Source organism: Salmo salar, chromosome ssa06 (genome assembly GCF_905237065.1).
Source record: "Salmo salar chromosome ssa06, Ssal_v3.1, whole genome shotgun sequence".
Taxonomy (NCBI): Eukaryota; Metazoa; Chordata; class Actinopteri; order Salmoniformes; family Salmonidae; genus Salmo; species Salmo salar.
The window spans coordinates 39,193,098-39,207,384 of record NC_059447.1 but is presented as its reverse complement, the minus strand read 5'-3'; the positions used below and the strand labels follow the sequence as shown (position 1 = coordinate 39,207,384).

At 43.0% G+C, this 14,287-nt stretch overlaps 1 protein-coding gene across 1 annotated transcript; it reads left to right on the top strand.

The window, feature by feature from the left end:
• Positions 1 to 684: 684 nt before the first annotated feature.
• Positions 685 to 13,919, top strand: LOC106607233 (MICAL-like protein 2). Its single transcript, XM_045719506.1, has 19 exons — positions 685 to 1,051; positions 2,202 to 2,250; positions 4,262 to 4,403; positions 4,782 to 4,960; positions 7,594 to 7,727; positions 7,810 to 8,325; positions 8,466 to 8,632; positions 8,987 to 9,062; positions 9,538 to 9,743; positions 9,863 to 9,970; positions 10,075 to 10,136; positions 10,311 to 10,375; positions 10,409 to 10,424; positions 10,551 to 10,668; positions 11,802 to 11,904; positions 11,995 to 12,068; positions 12,193 to 12,307; positions 12,473 to 12,519; positions 12,603 to 13,919. Exons 1-19 carry the CDS (start codon positions 909 to 911, stop codon positions 12,704 to 12,706), a joined length of 2,424 nt encoding a protein of 807 aa, XP_045575462.1. The 5' UTR covers positions 685 to 908; the 3' UTR covers positions 12,707 to 13,919.
• Positions 13,920 to 14,287: the final 368 nt, after the last annotated feature.

Genomic DNA, 14,287 nt, shown 5'->3' with positions numbered 1-14,287 from the left:
ATCTAATCTCTTTGTAGACTATGCATCTTGTTGAGGTTGTCGAGTTCTTGGTGGGTCAGTTTCTCCTATGTTGGGTCATACTCAGACACACTCAAGTTGTTCTTGATTGTTGTCCAATCTCAATTAGAGAGTATCCCCCAGTCACTCCATCTTCATTTGGGCCCATCTCATTTGGGTCAAATTTGAAACCACCATTGGTGACCCAAAATGGGTCAGTGGGTCTGGATTCTGGGTTAATTCGTTTCATGGAGACTTTAAGCCTCTTCCGAGTTTGCAACATGTAACTTAAAATATGTATCATTGGTTTTTCGAATGAAAATGCCCCATATGCAAATGAGCAAACAAGGGCTCAGCCGAATCCTTTGTATTCATAGCCTAATTGAGTTGCTCATTAAGGCCTCAACACTAATGTCTGCTCATTAGTGCGTTATTGTAGGCCTATAGCCTATTTTGTCCATGAAAATGATAATGAATTTAAAACCACAATGACTTCAACAATAGGGTTAACATTGATTTTATATATATATGAATATTTGATAACCGGACAGACACTAAAAGGATCGATTAACTGCCAACACTGTGATTATTAAAAAGTGCAATTATGTCACGGTGTAAAGTGATAATTAACAGCGTTAATTAGGATACTGAACCAAAGCCTCGCCCCCTTGCGTCACGCCAATATACTTTTTCATGAGGTATGCAATGGTAGCGTATCAGTCGCGAGCATCAGCTGATGATTGAACACTGAATAGTTTGAACTGGCTTTTCTTTCTTGGTAATCGGTATCTTGCTTTCTACTACCTGTACATCACCTGAAATAAGACATAACACCCACTGGTTGCATACTTTTCTTTTGTATAGATCTTTTTTCGGAAGTAATTTATTTGTCAGGACGCGCTCCGGGAAGGATGGCTGCCATCAAGGCGCTTCAACAGTGGTGCAAACTTCAATGCGATGGGTACCGAGATGTGGCTATCATCAACATGACAACTTCTTTTAGGGACGGGTTGGCGTTCTGTGCGCTTATCCATAAGTACAGACCGGACCTAATGTAAGAATTATAATGACTTAAAATACAGATTTGGGTGAAGAATTGATGTTCAACGTAATGGTTAATCAGGTGCAACAAATCATCAGCAGCAGCAAACAATCAATACGTCCAAACACTTCGATGGGCATTCGCTTTTAAAGCTACAGTTAAAACTTGTAATATTTTTTGAATCATATGAATAACCGACCTCGGCGTTTTCCAAACTCGGTGACCGTTTTATTTTTGCCATAACACCACACAGCTGATTTCAAATGATCAAAACTTGATTAGTTGATTTGAATCAGCTGAGTAATGTTAGGGCAAAAAACCAAAACGTGTAACGTTACCGAGTTTGGGAAACCTTAGCCTCCTGTCGACGTACCTTACCACAACCAAACAACATTTTAATGTTTTTGTCATGTAGTCTTCTACTTTGCGAACACATTTTGTAGCTTAGACTATAGCTTCGAATCATGATTTAGAAAAGTAATGTTCTCATGTAACGTTAGGCCTAATGTAATCCTTGTAACACTACATACAGTAGAAACGAAGCGCTATTTGCTATCATGTTCTATTTATTTAGAACTAAAGTATTCCCAGTGGCTTCCTGTCTAACAATGGTGGCGGGAATCCCCCCTCGCCAGCGTCCTTTTAGTCAGAGGATGGACAAACTTTTGGTTGCAATTTTTATTTAATTTTACCTATATTTATCTAGGCATGTTCATAAATTAGGCTAGATTAGCATAGGCAAATATTCATAAGTGAATTTTGAACTACGAGTAAGGAATCTTTGTTTTTTTTTAACCATAGTTTCATGTAGGTTTGCATGTGATCCTTTATTTTTAATCAATACGTTGCATAATGTCACATGAATGGCAATAAAATATGCCCTAGTCAAACTTCTTAGAGTTTCCAGGTTAGCTCAAACATCATTCTTGTTTAACAAGAGAACACATTCGATTTTATGTACTAAATGTCTGAAATAGAAAGAAACCTCACAGCATAACCATTCCCACAAGATTTCTTGCTGTACTAGTGGACTACAATATTATCTTTGATGAAACCTGGGTATTTTCCATGAACAGGGCAGTTACTCACCCAAATTCACGAGAATAACCTTTGATCAACCTCCCCAATGTGAATTACTAATTTCCCTGTGTTCTATATTCAGAGACTACGACTCCCTGAATAAAGAGGATGTTTTTGACAACAACAACTTGGTAAGATGTACTGTCTATTTATGCATGTAACATCAGCACAGTTGAAGGATGTACATTGACATGCCCATACTGAACTGTTTGGCCATCTTATCAGGAAGTCAGTTGGTTTGTGATTGAGGTGATTGCATTGTTAGAAATGCATCAAGTCCTTTGTAACATTCAGGCCTATTTTTATTAGTGAAGTCTCCAAAGGACTGGAATTGTGCACAAGTCAATTCATGGTTATTTTTGATATATACCTCAGAAGTGTTTCTATTGAACCGGGGCAAACACATTTTGCTTTGAAGGGTGATGTTGAATGCAACTCATGAAAAGAATGTGATGGCTCACCATAAATGTGACCTATTGCTTGTAGCATGCATAGTATGTAAACGCAGTGGCCAAATGCAGAACGTCTTTCCCAGTTGATAACTGAACATGTATTCCTAGGATTTCATGTCCCAGGCAAGGTTATTCATATACCAACTGTAGTTTGGGAAACCATCTCTGCTTGGGGTGCTATACGAGGTCTGTCCCATGTTGCTGTTTTAATGTGAGGAGAATATCATCTGCGAGTTGTACGGAACGTGTCAAGTCAGTGAGTGTTACACTGCCTAACAATTCACTTGGTAGTGACTTTGGCTAGTTACACATTTCTATTGATACTTCGACAGATGCCGACTTGACTATTAACACCTGAAGAACATCAGATACTATGTTGGACTTGGTTGTATTTAACTTGTTTTTAACTCCTTTGGAATTATTTCACCAACTGTTTTGTCGTTGTCCCCCCCCTCTCTATTTCCTTCATAGCAGGAAGTGTGTTAGGATAAGAATGAGTTAAACAGCAGCGCAGCTGGGACTTGTCCATAATTTAGTCATTCTCTCTGTGCTGGTTTCCTCTGATTTGAGGATTACAGACCTCATAGTGTTCTATGCTCTCCAGGATCTGTTGCTAAACACTAGCTGCTAGTTGTGCCGATCCCCCACAGCGTCTGTTAAGAACCTGAGTACCAGAAGAGGCTCCCTGGGTTATTCATTATGAATGAGGCTTACTGTTATCCGTGGGCCACTCGATCCGCACGATAAAGGTCCATTTACAAATGTTAGACAGTATGGTGAGACAACACTGCTTGGGGGGTTGCATAAGAAAAATGTGTTTTTAAGCCACAAAGAAGAATATCGTTTTTTTTCCTTCTCAGTTTTAGTAACGCTAGTCTATTTGACCAACCAACTAGGAAGGAATTCCCCCATGGTGGAGTCCAAACACCAATGTTGTGTAGCTACTTCTTTTTAGTATGAGGTAATCCCATACACATTGACAGTAGTCCTCTCTATTTCATGACAAGGAGGTCCCAGTCCTTCGTGTGTGTGTCAGGTTTCTCTGTGGTGGTTCTGTCACTACAGACTCAAATATGCATTTGTCTTGTCCAGACTCTGTTTCGTTACAGTACAGCAACAATGGGCAGTTACGTTTCTGTTATACAGAGAATCTCACAAATGTAGAAGTTGTTTGGCCTTTCTCCTCCTGCTCCAACGCGAACGGATATGCCGTTCTGCAAGGCTGTACTTTAACATTTTAATGAGCACATCCAGGTTGAGCCTAAACAATGCCCCGTTGTCCTTCTCCCTCCTTGTTCCCAGGGCTGAGTGTGCACAGAAAATGTGCTATTCATTATTCACCCCCTGTCCAGACCTCCCCGGCATGGGGCCACAAACAGCTGCTGGCTGGACTTCACTATTTCCTATTTCTGAAGAGACCATTTTGTCTGGCTTTTGTTTACAGTTAAATTAAGTAGCTGCTTTGTATATTAAGAAACACTCAAGAACATTGGGAAAGTGTTATTCAAATGATGTAAGATTTTTCCTTATTACCTCTGCTTTGTAAATGTAAAAAAAAGTTAACATTGTACATTTTTACAAACTGTTATGTGTTCTGCTTGCTAGGGGGAACTCCAATACACCTGACCCCTCTTGTCTCTCTATGGCTTTAGGGTTGGTTAATAAAACAAGTGTTAATTTCTAACTTCAGGCTTTCCGGGTTGCGGAGGACAAGCTGGGGATCGCTGCTCTGCTGGATGCAGAGGACATGGTGGCCCTGAGGATCCCAGACCGACTGAGCATCCTCACCTACGTCTCCCAGTACTACAACTACTTCCACGGACGCAACCCTAGTAAGACTGTCTGACTTGAGGCAGCTTTGTTACATTGGAGCACTAGCCTATATGTTGCACTAAATGCTTCCTTTCCTGGTGAGGTTTACTTAAGGTGATTGTGGGAAAAACACAGGTGTTGTGTTAAATTTGGTGAAAACATTACTTCAAACCCGTTTAGTGTAATGTGCCTGTCCTTACAATCAGTAGTATATTTAAAACTTGTCAAATGTTTGTTTTTCAAATTGTTTATGGTTATTGGTTTATAAGATGGTTTGGATATACAATTTCAGTTTCACATGCACAAAGCATCTCTACTGAGCTATTGGTTCAGGTACTGTAGACTAGAGTATTGTGGCTCAACCCTCTGATTTTCTGATGGCCAATGTTGTCTTCCAGTTGGAGGCGTGGGTGCTGTGAAAAGACCAGCAGAGGGCTCCAAGGAGGAGCCGTGTGGAAAGAAGAATCTCCCGGTGGTTGCCAAAACCATAGTGTCTAAAATGGCCATAGAGAATCGCCCACCTCCCTCCTCTCTCATGGTGAAAACCTCCCCCAAAGCAACCAGAGCTGCTGTTCAGGTTAGAGGAGTACAAATGGCTCTTTAATGTCTAATTAAAAAAATAATGGTAAAATGTTCGACAGGCATACATTTAGGGGAACTACTTTTGTATATATAGTGTACATTCAGTATGTGGACACCCCTTCAAATTAGTGGATTTGGCTATTTCAGCCACACCCATTGCTGACAGGTGTATAAATTCAAGCACACAGGCATGCAATCTCCGTAGACAAACATTGGCAGTGGAATGGCCTTACTGCAGAGCTGTGACTTTCAATGTGGCACTGTCATAAGATGCCACCTTTCCAACAAGTCAGTTTGTAAAATGTCTGCCCTGCTAGAGCTGCCCCAGAAAACTGTAAGTGCTGTTATTGTGAAGTAAAAACGTCAAGGAGCAACAATGGCTCAGCTGCGATGTGGTCAGTCACACAAGCTCACAGAACAGGACTGCCGAGTGCTGTAGCGTGTAAAAATCATCTATCCTCGGTTGTAACACTCACTATAGAGTTCCAAACTGCCTCTGGAAGCAACGTCAGCACAAGAACTATTCATAGGGAGCTTCATGAAATGGGTTTCCATGGCCGAGCAGCCACACACAAGCTTAAGATGGTAATGCCAAGCGTTGGCTAGAGTGGTGTAATGCTCGCCGCCATTGGACTCTGGAGCAGTGGAAATGCTTTCTCTGGAGTGACCAATCACGCTTCACCATTTGGCAGTCCAACGGATGAATCTGAGTTTGGCCAGGAATGCTACCTGCCCCAAAGCCTAGTGCCAACTGTAAAGTTTGGAGAAATAATGGTCTGGGGCTGTTTTTCATGGTTTGGGCTAGGCCCTTTAGTTCCACTGAAGGGAAATCTTAAAGTTGGTTTGTCAAGCTCGGTGTGGAAGAACTTGACTGGCCTGCACAGACCCCTGACCTTAACCCCATCGAACACCTTTGGGATGAATTGGGACGCCGACTGCGAGCCAGGCCTCATCGTCCAACATCAGTGCCCGATCTCACTAATGCTTTTGTGGCTGAATGGAAGCAAGTTCCTGCAGCAATGTTCCAACAGGGAGTGGAAAGCCTTCCCAGAAGAGTGTAGGCTGTTATAGTAGTAAAGGGGGACCAACTACATATTAATGCCCATGATTTTTGGAATGACATGTTTGACGAGCAGGTGTCCACATACTTTTGGTCATGTAGTGTATCTAAACTCCCTTTTTCAGGACCCTGTCTTTCAAAGATAATTCGTAAAAATCAAAATAACTTGACAGTTCTTCATTGTAAATGGTTTAAACACTGTTTAATTAATGAACGTGCACCTGTGGAACGGTAGTTATGACAATAACAGCTTAAGGTCACAGTTATGAAAACTTAGGGCTTTTTAGTGTTCTTTCTACTGACTCTGAAATGCACCAAAAGAAAGATGCCCAGGGTCTCTGCTCATTTGCGTGAACGTGCCTTAGGCATGCTGCAAGGAGGCATGAGGACTGCAGATGTGGCCAGGGCAATAAATTGCTATGTCCGTACTGTGAGACGCCTAAGACAAGACGGACAGCCCATCGTCCTCGCAGTGGAAGACCACGTGTAACAACACCTGCACAGGATCTGTACATCTGAACATCACACCTGCGGGATAGGTACAGGATGGCAACAACAACTGCCTGAGTTACACCAGAAACGCACAATCCCACCATCAGTGCTCAGACTGTCTGCAGTAGGCTGAGAGGCTGGACTGAGGGCTTGTAGGCCTGTTGTAAGGCAGGTCCTCACCAGACATCAACGGCAACAACGTCGCCTATGGGCACAAACCCACCATCGCTGGACCAGACAAGACTGGCAAAAAGTGCTCTTCACTGACGAGTCGCGGTTTGGTCTCACCAGGGGTGATGGTCAGATTTGCGTTTCTTGTCGACGGAATGAGCGTTAAACCAAGGCCTGTACTCTGGAGAGGGATCGATTTGGAGATGGAGGGTCTGTCATGGTCTGGGGCGGTGTGCCACAGCATCATCGGACTGAACTTGTCATTGCAGGCAAATTCAATGCTGTGTGTTACAGGGAAGACATACTCCTCCCTCTTGTGGTACCCTTCCTGCAGGCTCATCCTGACATGACACTCCAGCATGACAATGCCACCCGCCATAATGCTTGTTCTGTGCGTGATTTCCTGCAAGACAGGAATGTCAGTGTTCTGCCATGGCCAGTGAAGAGCCTGAATCTCAATCCCATTGAGCACGTCTGGGACCTGTTGGATCGGAGGGTTAGGGCCATTTCCCCCCAGAAATGTCCGGGAACTTGCAGGTGCCTTGGAAGTGTTGGGTTACATCTCACAGCAAGAACTGGCATATCTGGTGTAGTCTGAGGAGGAGATGCACTGCAGTAATTAATGCAGCTGGTGGCTACGCCAGATACTGACTGTTTTGATTTTGATCCCCCAGTTTGTTCAGGGACACATTATTCCATTTCTGTTAGTCACATGTCTGGAACTTGTTCAGTTTATGTCTCAGTTGTTGAATCTTATGTTCATACAAATATTTACACATGTTAAGTTTGCTGAAAATAAACGCAGTTGACAGTGAGAGGACGTTTTTTTTTTTTTTTTTTTGCTGAGTTTACATGACAAACACTTTTTTTATTTTATTTTTTTATTTTTCCTCTCTCCTTCACAGAAGCCTGAAGTTTTGGTGGAGAGCTCCAATAAGACGGGCACTCTGAGCAGTAAATGTGTTGTGTGCAAATGCCACGTTCATCTGGTCCAACGGCACTTCATCGAGGGGAAGCTTTACCACAGGAGCTGCTTCACGTAAATGTCCACTTTTAAAATAGATAGCAGCTCCATCATTATGGTTAAAATGTGTTGATACCTTTGTTGCACCTTTCACTAGGTGCAGTGAATGCTCCATCGTCCTCCTGGCTGGGGCCTATAAACCAGGGAAGGAGCCAGGTATCTTCATCTGTAACAATGACCAGAACACTAAGAATGGCTGCAACAAGCCTCCCTCTGGGGTTGTCATCCAAACCGGATGCCCAAGCGCCAATGTTGAATCCAGAAGTGACACCAGCAGAGTCCAGTCTGTCTCCCGCTCCACCTCTGTACCTTCGATCCCCATCAAGGTGGTCTTGCAGCCTGTGGAGACCACCACCCCAGCTCCCCAACCCTGGACCAGCTCGGCCCAGAGAACCCAGGCAGCACGGCAGAGGTTCTTCCAGTCATCTACCTCAGCCCCAGAGGGCCCCTCCAGCAGCCAGAAGCCCCCAGCCCCCTCAGGACTGCCGAGGGTACCCCTGAGTCCTGAGGAAGAGAAGAACCGAGCCAGGGCTGTCATTACCCAGAAACTAGTTGAAGCGAACTGCAACAACAATAACACCAGATACTTTGTTATCCGACCAGCAGAAAGGAGGTGAGAAAAGGCCTTTGGGTTTACCTACAGGCTTTTAGTGTTGTTCCAGTGTGCACAGCCACAGTTCCTATCATTTTGTGGATGTCAGCTAATACTAAATGTACATTTCCAAACCTAATGGTGATGGTATTGCTTCCCAGGTTTGGAGACGTGCTTAGTTCAGCTGACCTCCCCAGCTGGAAGCAGGCTAAATGTGGGCCAGGCACAGCAGGACAACTCTTCACCAGCCCCACAAGCAATAAGGAATTGCTTAACACTGTCAACAAAGCCAGCGTCAGACCAACAACTGTATCCTCCACCACCAAAGGCAAGCTTTTTCAATTCCACTTAATTTTCAGTACTTTTTTTATCATGATCATGTTTTTACAATGGGTCATAGGGGGAAACTTCAAAAGCTGGAACGCTTTCGATTACCTTGTTAATACAAGGGTGTAGCCGAGAACAGCATTTCCATACAGTTTAACAAAAGTCTGTTTTTAAGTGCATGAAAATAAGATGCGCTGCTAGTGCATTAGCAGTCTTCACTAACAGCCATTTTTAATTTGGTCATCCCAGCTTGTTTAGCCCTTTATTTTAAATGTAAAAAAAAAAAATGTACATTGAATTTGATAATGAGCTTGAATCATCCACTCTCCTTTGAAAATGTATTTCTCTTTGGCAGTAAGTGCAGGCTGTGCAGAGGCTCCTGTTAACTGGCGATCAAAGCTCAAGCCTGTTAAAAATGGACCAGGACTGAAGTAAGTCTGGACAGCTCATCAGTTATCTGTTAATCAACCACTTTCTCTTTCTAATCCTGTACATCCACGCAAAGGGAAGGCGGGTATGGTCACCCGGGTGAGAGATTAAATTATATATCTGATCTGGAGAGCTAACCAGTTGGGCATCTCATGTATCCACTCCTCCAGCCTCCAGATTCATCCTGCCTCGCCTTGCTCTGTTATGGCTGATTGGCTGAAATTGCTGCCACTCTCCTCCCCCATCCTCACAAGTCCCAAGGAGTGCTATGCCTGAAATGAACCCTAGTGCAACACTAACTAGCTTCCCAGAGTTCCCTCTGACCCCCTCCACTGTTTTTTCACCTCCATTATTTCTAAATATTTAAGGTGAGGCTGAATGTTCTGTTTGTACTTACTGTATGTTCAATCCAAAATGGTTGATTTCAGGGGAAAGTCCAATATTTTCCTGTTCCTTACATGCACCCTCTTTCCCCAGCACCTCTGACTCTAAGGACCAAGCGATCATTGTTGAGCAACCCAAACCTGAAGCCATCTCGAAGTCTTTTGCTACTAGTATCATCGTCAACATCAGCTCTACCTCTCCTCCGATTCCCCCAGCAGCCTTCAACCCTCCTCCACCTGTCTCTGTGTCTCACAGAGCTCCGTCTCCCAAGCAGCCCCGTTGCGGCTCTGGAGGCTTGGGTACATGCTTTTTATTATCCTCTAAAGTTGGCAGAGTAGTGATTAGTGTCTCATAAGTGATTGAGTAAACATTTTCGATGACTTGTTGGGATTTTAAATTATCGCGCCTCACCTTCTAGGTACTAAAAATGGGAATTATTCTACTCTGTTGTCCACTCCTCCCCTGGTTCCTGTCTGGCACAGGGTTCCCACTCCCAATAAGCCTCACCTCAGCTCTTCGGGATCGGGTAAAGACAAGAACTCCATTCAGTGATTGCATCGCAACAATGTATTTGGAGTCTATATATTGCAGTTTATTAATCGGTTACATTCTGTTTGATTTTTTTTTTAGGCTCAACGGATGGCGATTATTCTCCCCTATGTCTCCTAAACGGCCTCGCCATGGCTCCACCGGTTAGACGGAGCCTTCACTTTCTATTACCAGACATTGTCTCAACCATTGATGTTTGAATCTTTTTTTTGTTATGTCTTAGCCTGTTTATTTTCAGAAGTTAAGTCTTATGTGACAATGGCTCCCTGAGTGTCAGCCATTAAATATGTAATAAAATAGGATTATCTACCTCTTAGGCTCCAAAAATGGAAAGTATTTGTCACCCACAAACACCTCTCAGTCTGAAACGAGGTCCCCCTCGGTAAGTTGTCAGTTTTGTCTCCTACTTAAATAGTGGCATGTTACTAGAGGCAATAACTATCCTATGTGACAATATGTACTATTCTTATGAAAATCAGGTTATAGTTAAATCATTACACAGGATTAGCAATTGGTGGTGACACAATGGGGTTTTTCTTTGTTTTGTTCAATGCAAGTCCCATCACATCCCCATGGACCAGATAGTGAAGGAGCTGCGTGAGATTGAAGACAGCCTGGGCGACTTGGAGAGGAAGGGAGTGGAGATGGAGAAGAGGCTTCGCAGCTGTGAGGAAGGTACTTTCCAAGGGACTTCCCTTTACTCCCAGTGTCTCTCCTTCCTTTGTTGATGTTGACTAATAGCGATTGTTCATTTGCCAAAGCAAGTGGGGGAGGTCCTCTGCATACACTTTCTCCCTTTGACGTTTTAGTTAAGTTATTGGTTTTGGCATTTGTCTGGCTTTTGAAGGACTTAACTGTGTGCAGAATCGCTTGTCGTTTATGTTAAAGAAGACGGACCATGTTTCAACCCTAACTGGATCTTTTTTCAGGACAAGATTTTGAAGGACATGGGAGAATCTCAATTGCGTACTCCTCGCCTCCTCAACCATTGGATGAGGAAGCCCTTCTCCTCCAATGGGTTTTGAGAAGGGGAGAGGATGCGAGGAGTATGCAATTGAGATTCTCCCCCTCTATCAAAGTTTATTTCCAAGTTAACTTCCAAATAGACCAACCAGCCTTTATGATTAGATATTTCTTAATGTACTTCAATTGAAATGGCCCAGTCCCTCCACTTCTCAGTTTTGAGTTGTGCTCTAATGGTGAGCATGTTATCCCTGCTAGCCCACCTGGGACTCTACACAGGAATCCAAACCCACACAGCCTGGAGGGGAGAGGTGACTGCCGAACAGGTTCCATTTCCCTCCTCCACGGCCCAATGAGGCGAGAGGCGGGCATTGTCCACATGGGAGCGCCTTCTCCCTCTCTGATACTATCCATCCCCCTTGAGTGATAGCGAGGTGGTGGTGAAGAGCTGACCAGCCCCAGAGACTGGCTGTGGCTGCAGACAGAGCAGGAGCAGTAGGGGGGCCTGATTGCTCTGCTCAAGGTCACCATCTGGGCACGGTTATATTAATATTATTATCTGGTTCACTGCTTTACTCCCTCCCTCACTCCTTACATGCTCCTGTCTGTCCTGCTGATAGGAGGCAGGGGGAGTTAATGGGACTCTTCTCTCTGTCCCAGGCCAATTTGTACTATTGGTTGTGGCTGGTGTGTTTGTATACCCACAGCCCTTAGGCACTGGCAAAGGCTCAATGTGCATGTTGGACTGGAACAATGTGATTCATTTTGTTCATAAGTCTTGCACAAATAAATGTCATTTATTTTATGTATTGCCAATGAACTTCCTTGACACTGGCCTTTTGCAGAGGGTGAGGGGGACATTTTGATGGACCCTCTGATGGTTGACTGGTTCAACCTGATCCGAAAGAAGCAGACCTACATTAGGAGGGAGTCGGAGCTTGTGTACATGTGAGTACTTGTCAAGTTAAATGTTACCCAAATGTATATGCACCATTTTGGAATTACAATGGTTTAAACATCACTTATTGCATTTGTCAGAGCTAAGACTCAAGACCTGGAGGAGCAGCAGCCTGGAGTGGAGGGTGAGCTGCGTAGACTGTTGGAGAAACCAGGTAGGAGGCACAATGTTCACACAGCAACTCAACTGTTTACTTTACAATCCCCTAACAGATCAGCAGCTACCGTTTTGTAGTGCCCTTATGTCTAACACAGGTCGTCTTATCCCTGGTGTCACAGATCATCTGAAGTCTACAGAGGAGCGTCGGCGAGAGAACAGGCTGATGGAGAGGTTGATGGAGATTGTGAACGGTAGAAACGCCATTGTAGAAGGACTGGATGAAGACGGGCTCAGGTAGGGAAGTAGTGCAACTTTATTGCTTGTACAATTTCAGTTGACCTTTTTTAAAATGTGAGGAGCATTTGAGTATCTGCACTGGTCTCAAGCAGTGACTGGAATGTCACTGAGGTCAAGCTGGATGTGTAACTTGAAAAACCTAAACATGTTCTCCATTTTTAGGGAAGACAAAGAGGATCAGCAGTTGAATGAAATGATGCAGACTCTTGGTGAGTATTTAAAATGCCCCTGTCTTTAAACCCTGGGATGTTCCTTGCTTAATGTCTTTTCCTCTCTTTGTTCTGGTGGACAGGACTTAAACAATCCAAAATCAAGAGGAAGTCTTCCTTCAAAATGCTGTTCAGACAAAAAAGTAGTAAAAAGGTCACTGTGAGGGATCCAGGGACTGCGTTTTGATCTGCTCTGGGGGGTTGAGGTATGCGTTTTCCCATGTCTGGATTGTTTTTAATTGGGTTTATATTTTCAAGTGATACGGAGTGTGTGCACCAACTTTTGTTCATGGCGGTATTGGAACTCGGCTAATAAGTAACAAGATTGTATGTTGCTGAGTCTAAAAGATCTGAAGGTCCAAGACCAACTTCTTTTTTTCCCCAGCAACATATCACATCAAGTTGGTGTTTTGTCACAAAGGTTTGTTTAGAAATGTTTTTTGTTTGAGAAGACTCCAGGCTTTCACTCTTCATTTAGTGTTGTTCTTGAGATGGGTCTCATGACACTTGACTGATCATAATGTGATGTTTTGTTCCTTGTGAGTTATGGTGTATATCTAAGAGAACACAATTTAGCTCATGGTTTGCTTAACTTTGTTAGTTTTTTTCCCCCCACAGTCTAGGTTTGGATTGTTGTGAAGAGGTGTTCAAGAGTCACTGTTAGAATGAGTCCAATGCAAAATAATGTAACAGGTATTGTTGCACCAGATAATGGTGAAGGAGAATCCATATCACTGTTAAGTTGTTAGTATCAAAAGAAGAGCTTGCCTTTGAGTGACGTTTTTGCTCCAGGATGTCTATTTTAATACCAATGTCTTTTATTTTACTTCCAAAAAGTATGTCATTACAAAGAAACATCGAGTAACATTTCTAGTGGAATCTGTCTGTAGACCAGTGAAGTGGTGAGCAGCGTGTTCTACGCTACCTCATTTTTAAAGGCTGTAATTCTCCTGTCGTGCTGTAGGTGGCACCATGGTTTTACCGTATACGTACCGGGCAGGAACCTGAATCCAATTCACCACAGTACACAGTTAATTTATTTGCAAATTTTATACATGCTGCAAAAAGTTCCAACTCTGCTGATGCAATAACATTGTGAAAGCTTACGTAGAACAGTAGCTTATAAACTAATGGTTGTATTGAGCTTTTAATCTTAAACCTGTTTTAATTAAACATATATTAGTATAGAATTATCTACTGAAGCATTGTTTATGCCTGGTCCATTATAGCAATGTTTTAAGTAAACATTGTTGTCTTTTGGAGTCATCTGTGAAAATGCTGTTTGAGGTATGCACAGGTCCCAATGTCTGACTTTTTAAAATTTGGAAGGAATGTTAAATTAATGTGTTTTTTATTTTTTATTGAAATGAGTTGGCTGTCCAATAAATAATTTGAGCATACTTGGTTTTGAAAGCACTCATATCTAACTTAAGGTCTTGTAGAATTTAACTGTAGGCCTTTTTTATTTTACTTTAAGCAATTATTGGCCATGATATTTTATAGTTTCAATTAACATGTTCCTTGATAAACTGTAGGGGATGTATTTTCAATATAATTTGAATTCTTCACATGTGAGACTGTTCAGTTCCTAATGAGAAATCTAAACCGATCCTTGAGTTCTATCTCATAGAAGCACAAAGTTACAGACCACAGTCCTCATCCAACATGTTTTGGTTCTGGACCAGCTATGCCGGGGCCCTACTTAAGCTCAGAAGTGATCATTCAGAGCTATGTACTTTTCTGCATTTAATATGGGTTTTAGGGACGG

Excerpts from the sequence above, each read along its gene's own strand:
- LOC106607233 (XM_045719506.1), top strand. The coding sequence starts at position 909 with ATGGCTGCCATCAAGGCGCTTCAACAGTGGTGCAAACTTCAATGCGAT. Across the intron at positions 1,052-2,201 it reads AAGTACAGACCGGACCTAAT|AGACTACGACTCCCTGAATA; the intron begins GTAAGAATTATA and ends TTCTATATTCAG. Across the intron at positions 4,404-4,781 it reads CTTCCACGGACGCAACCCTA|TTGGAGGCGTGGGTGCTGTG; the intron begins GTAAGACTGTCT and ends GTTGTCTTCCAG.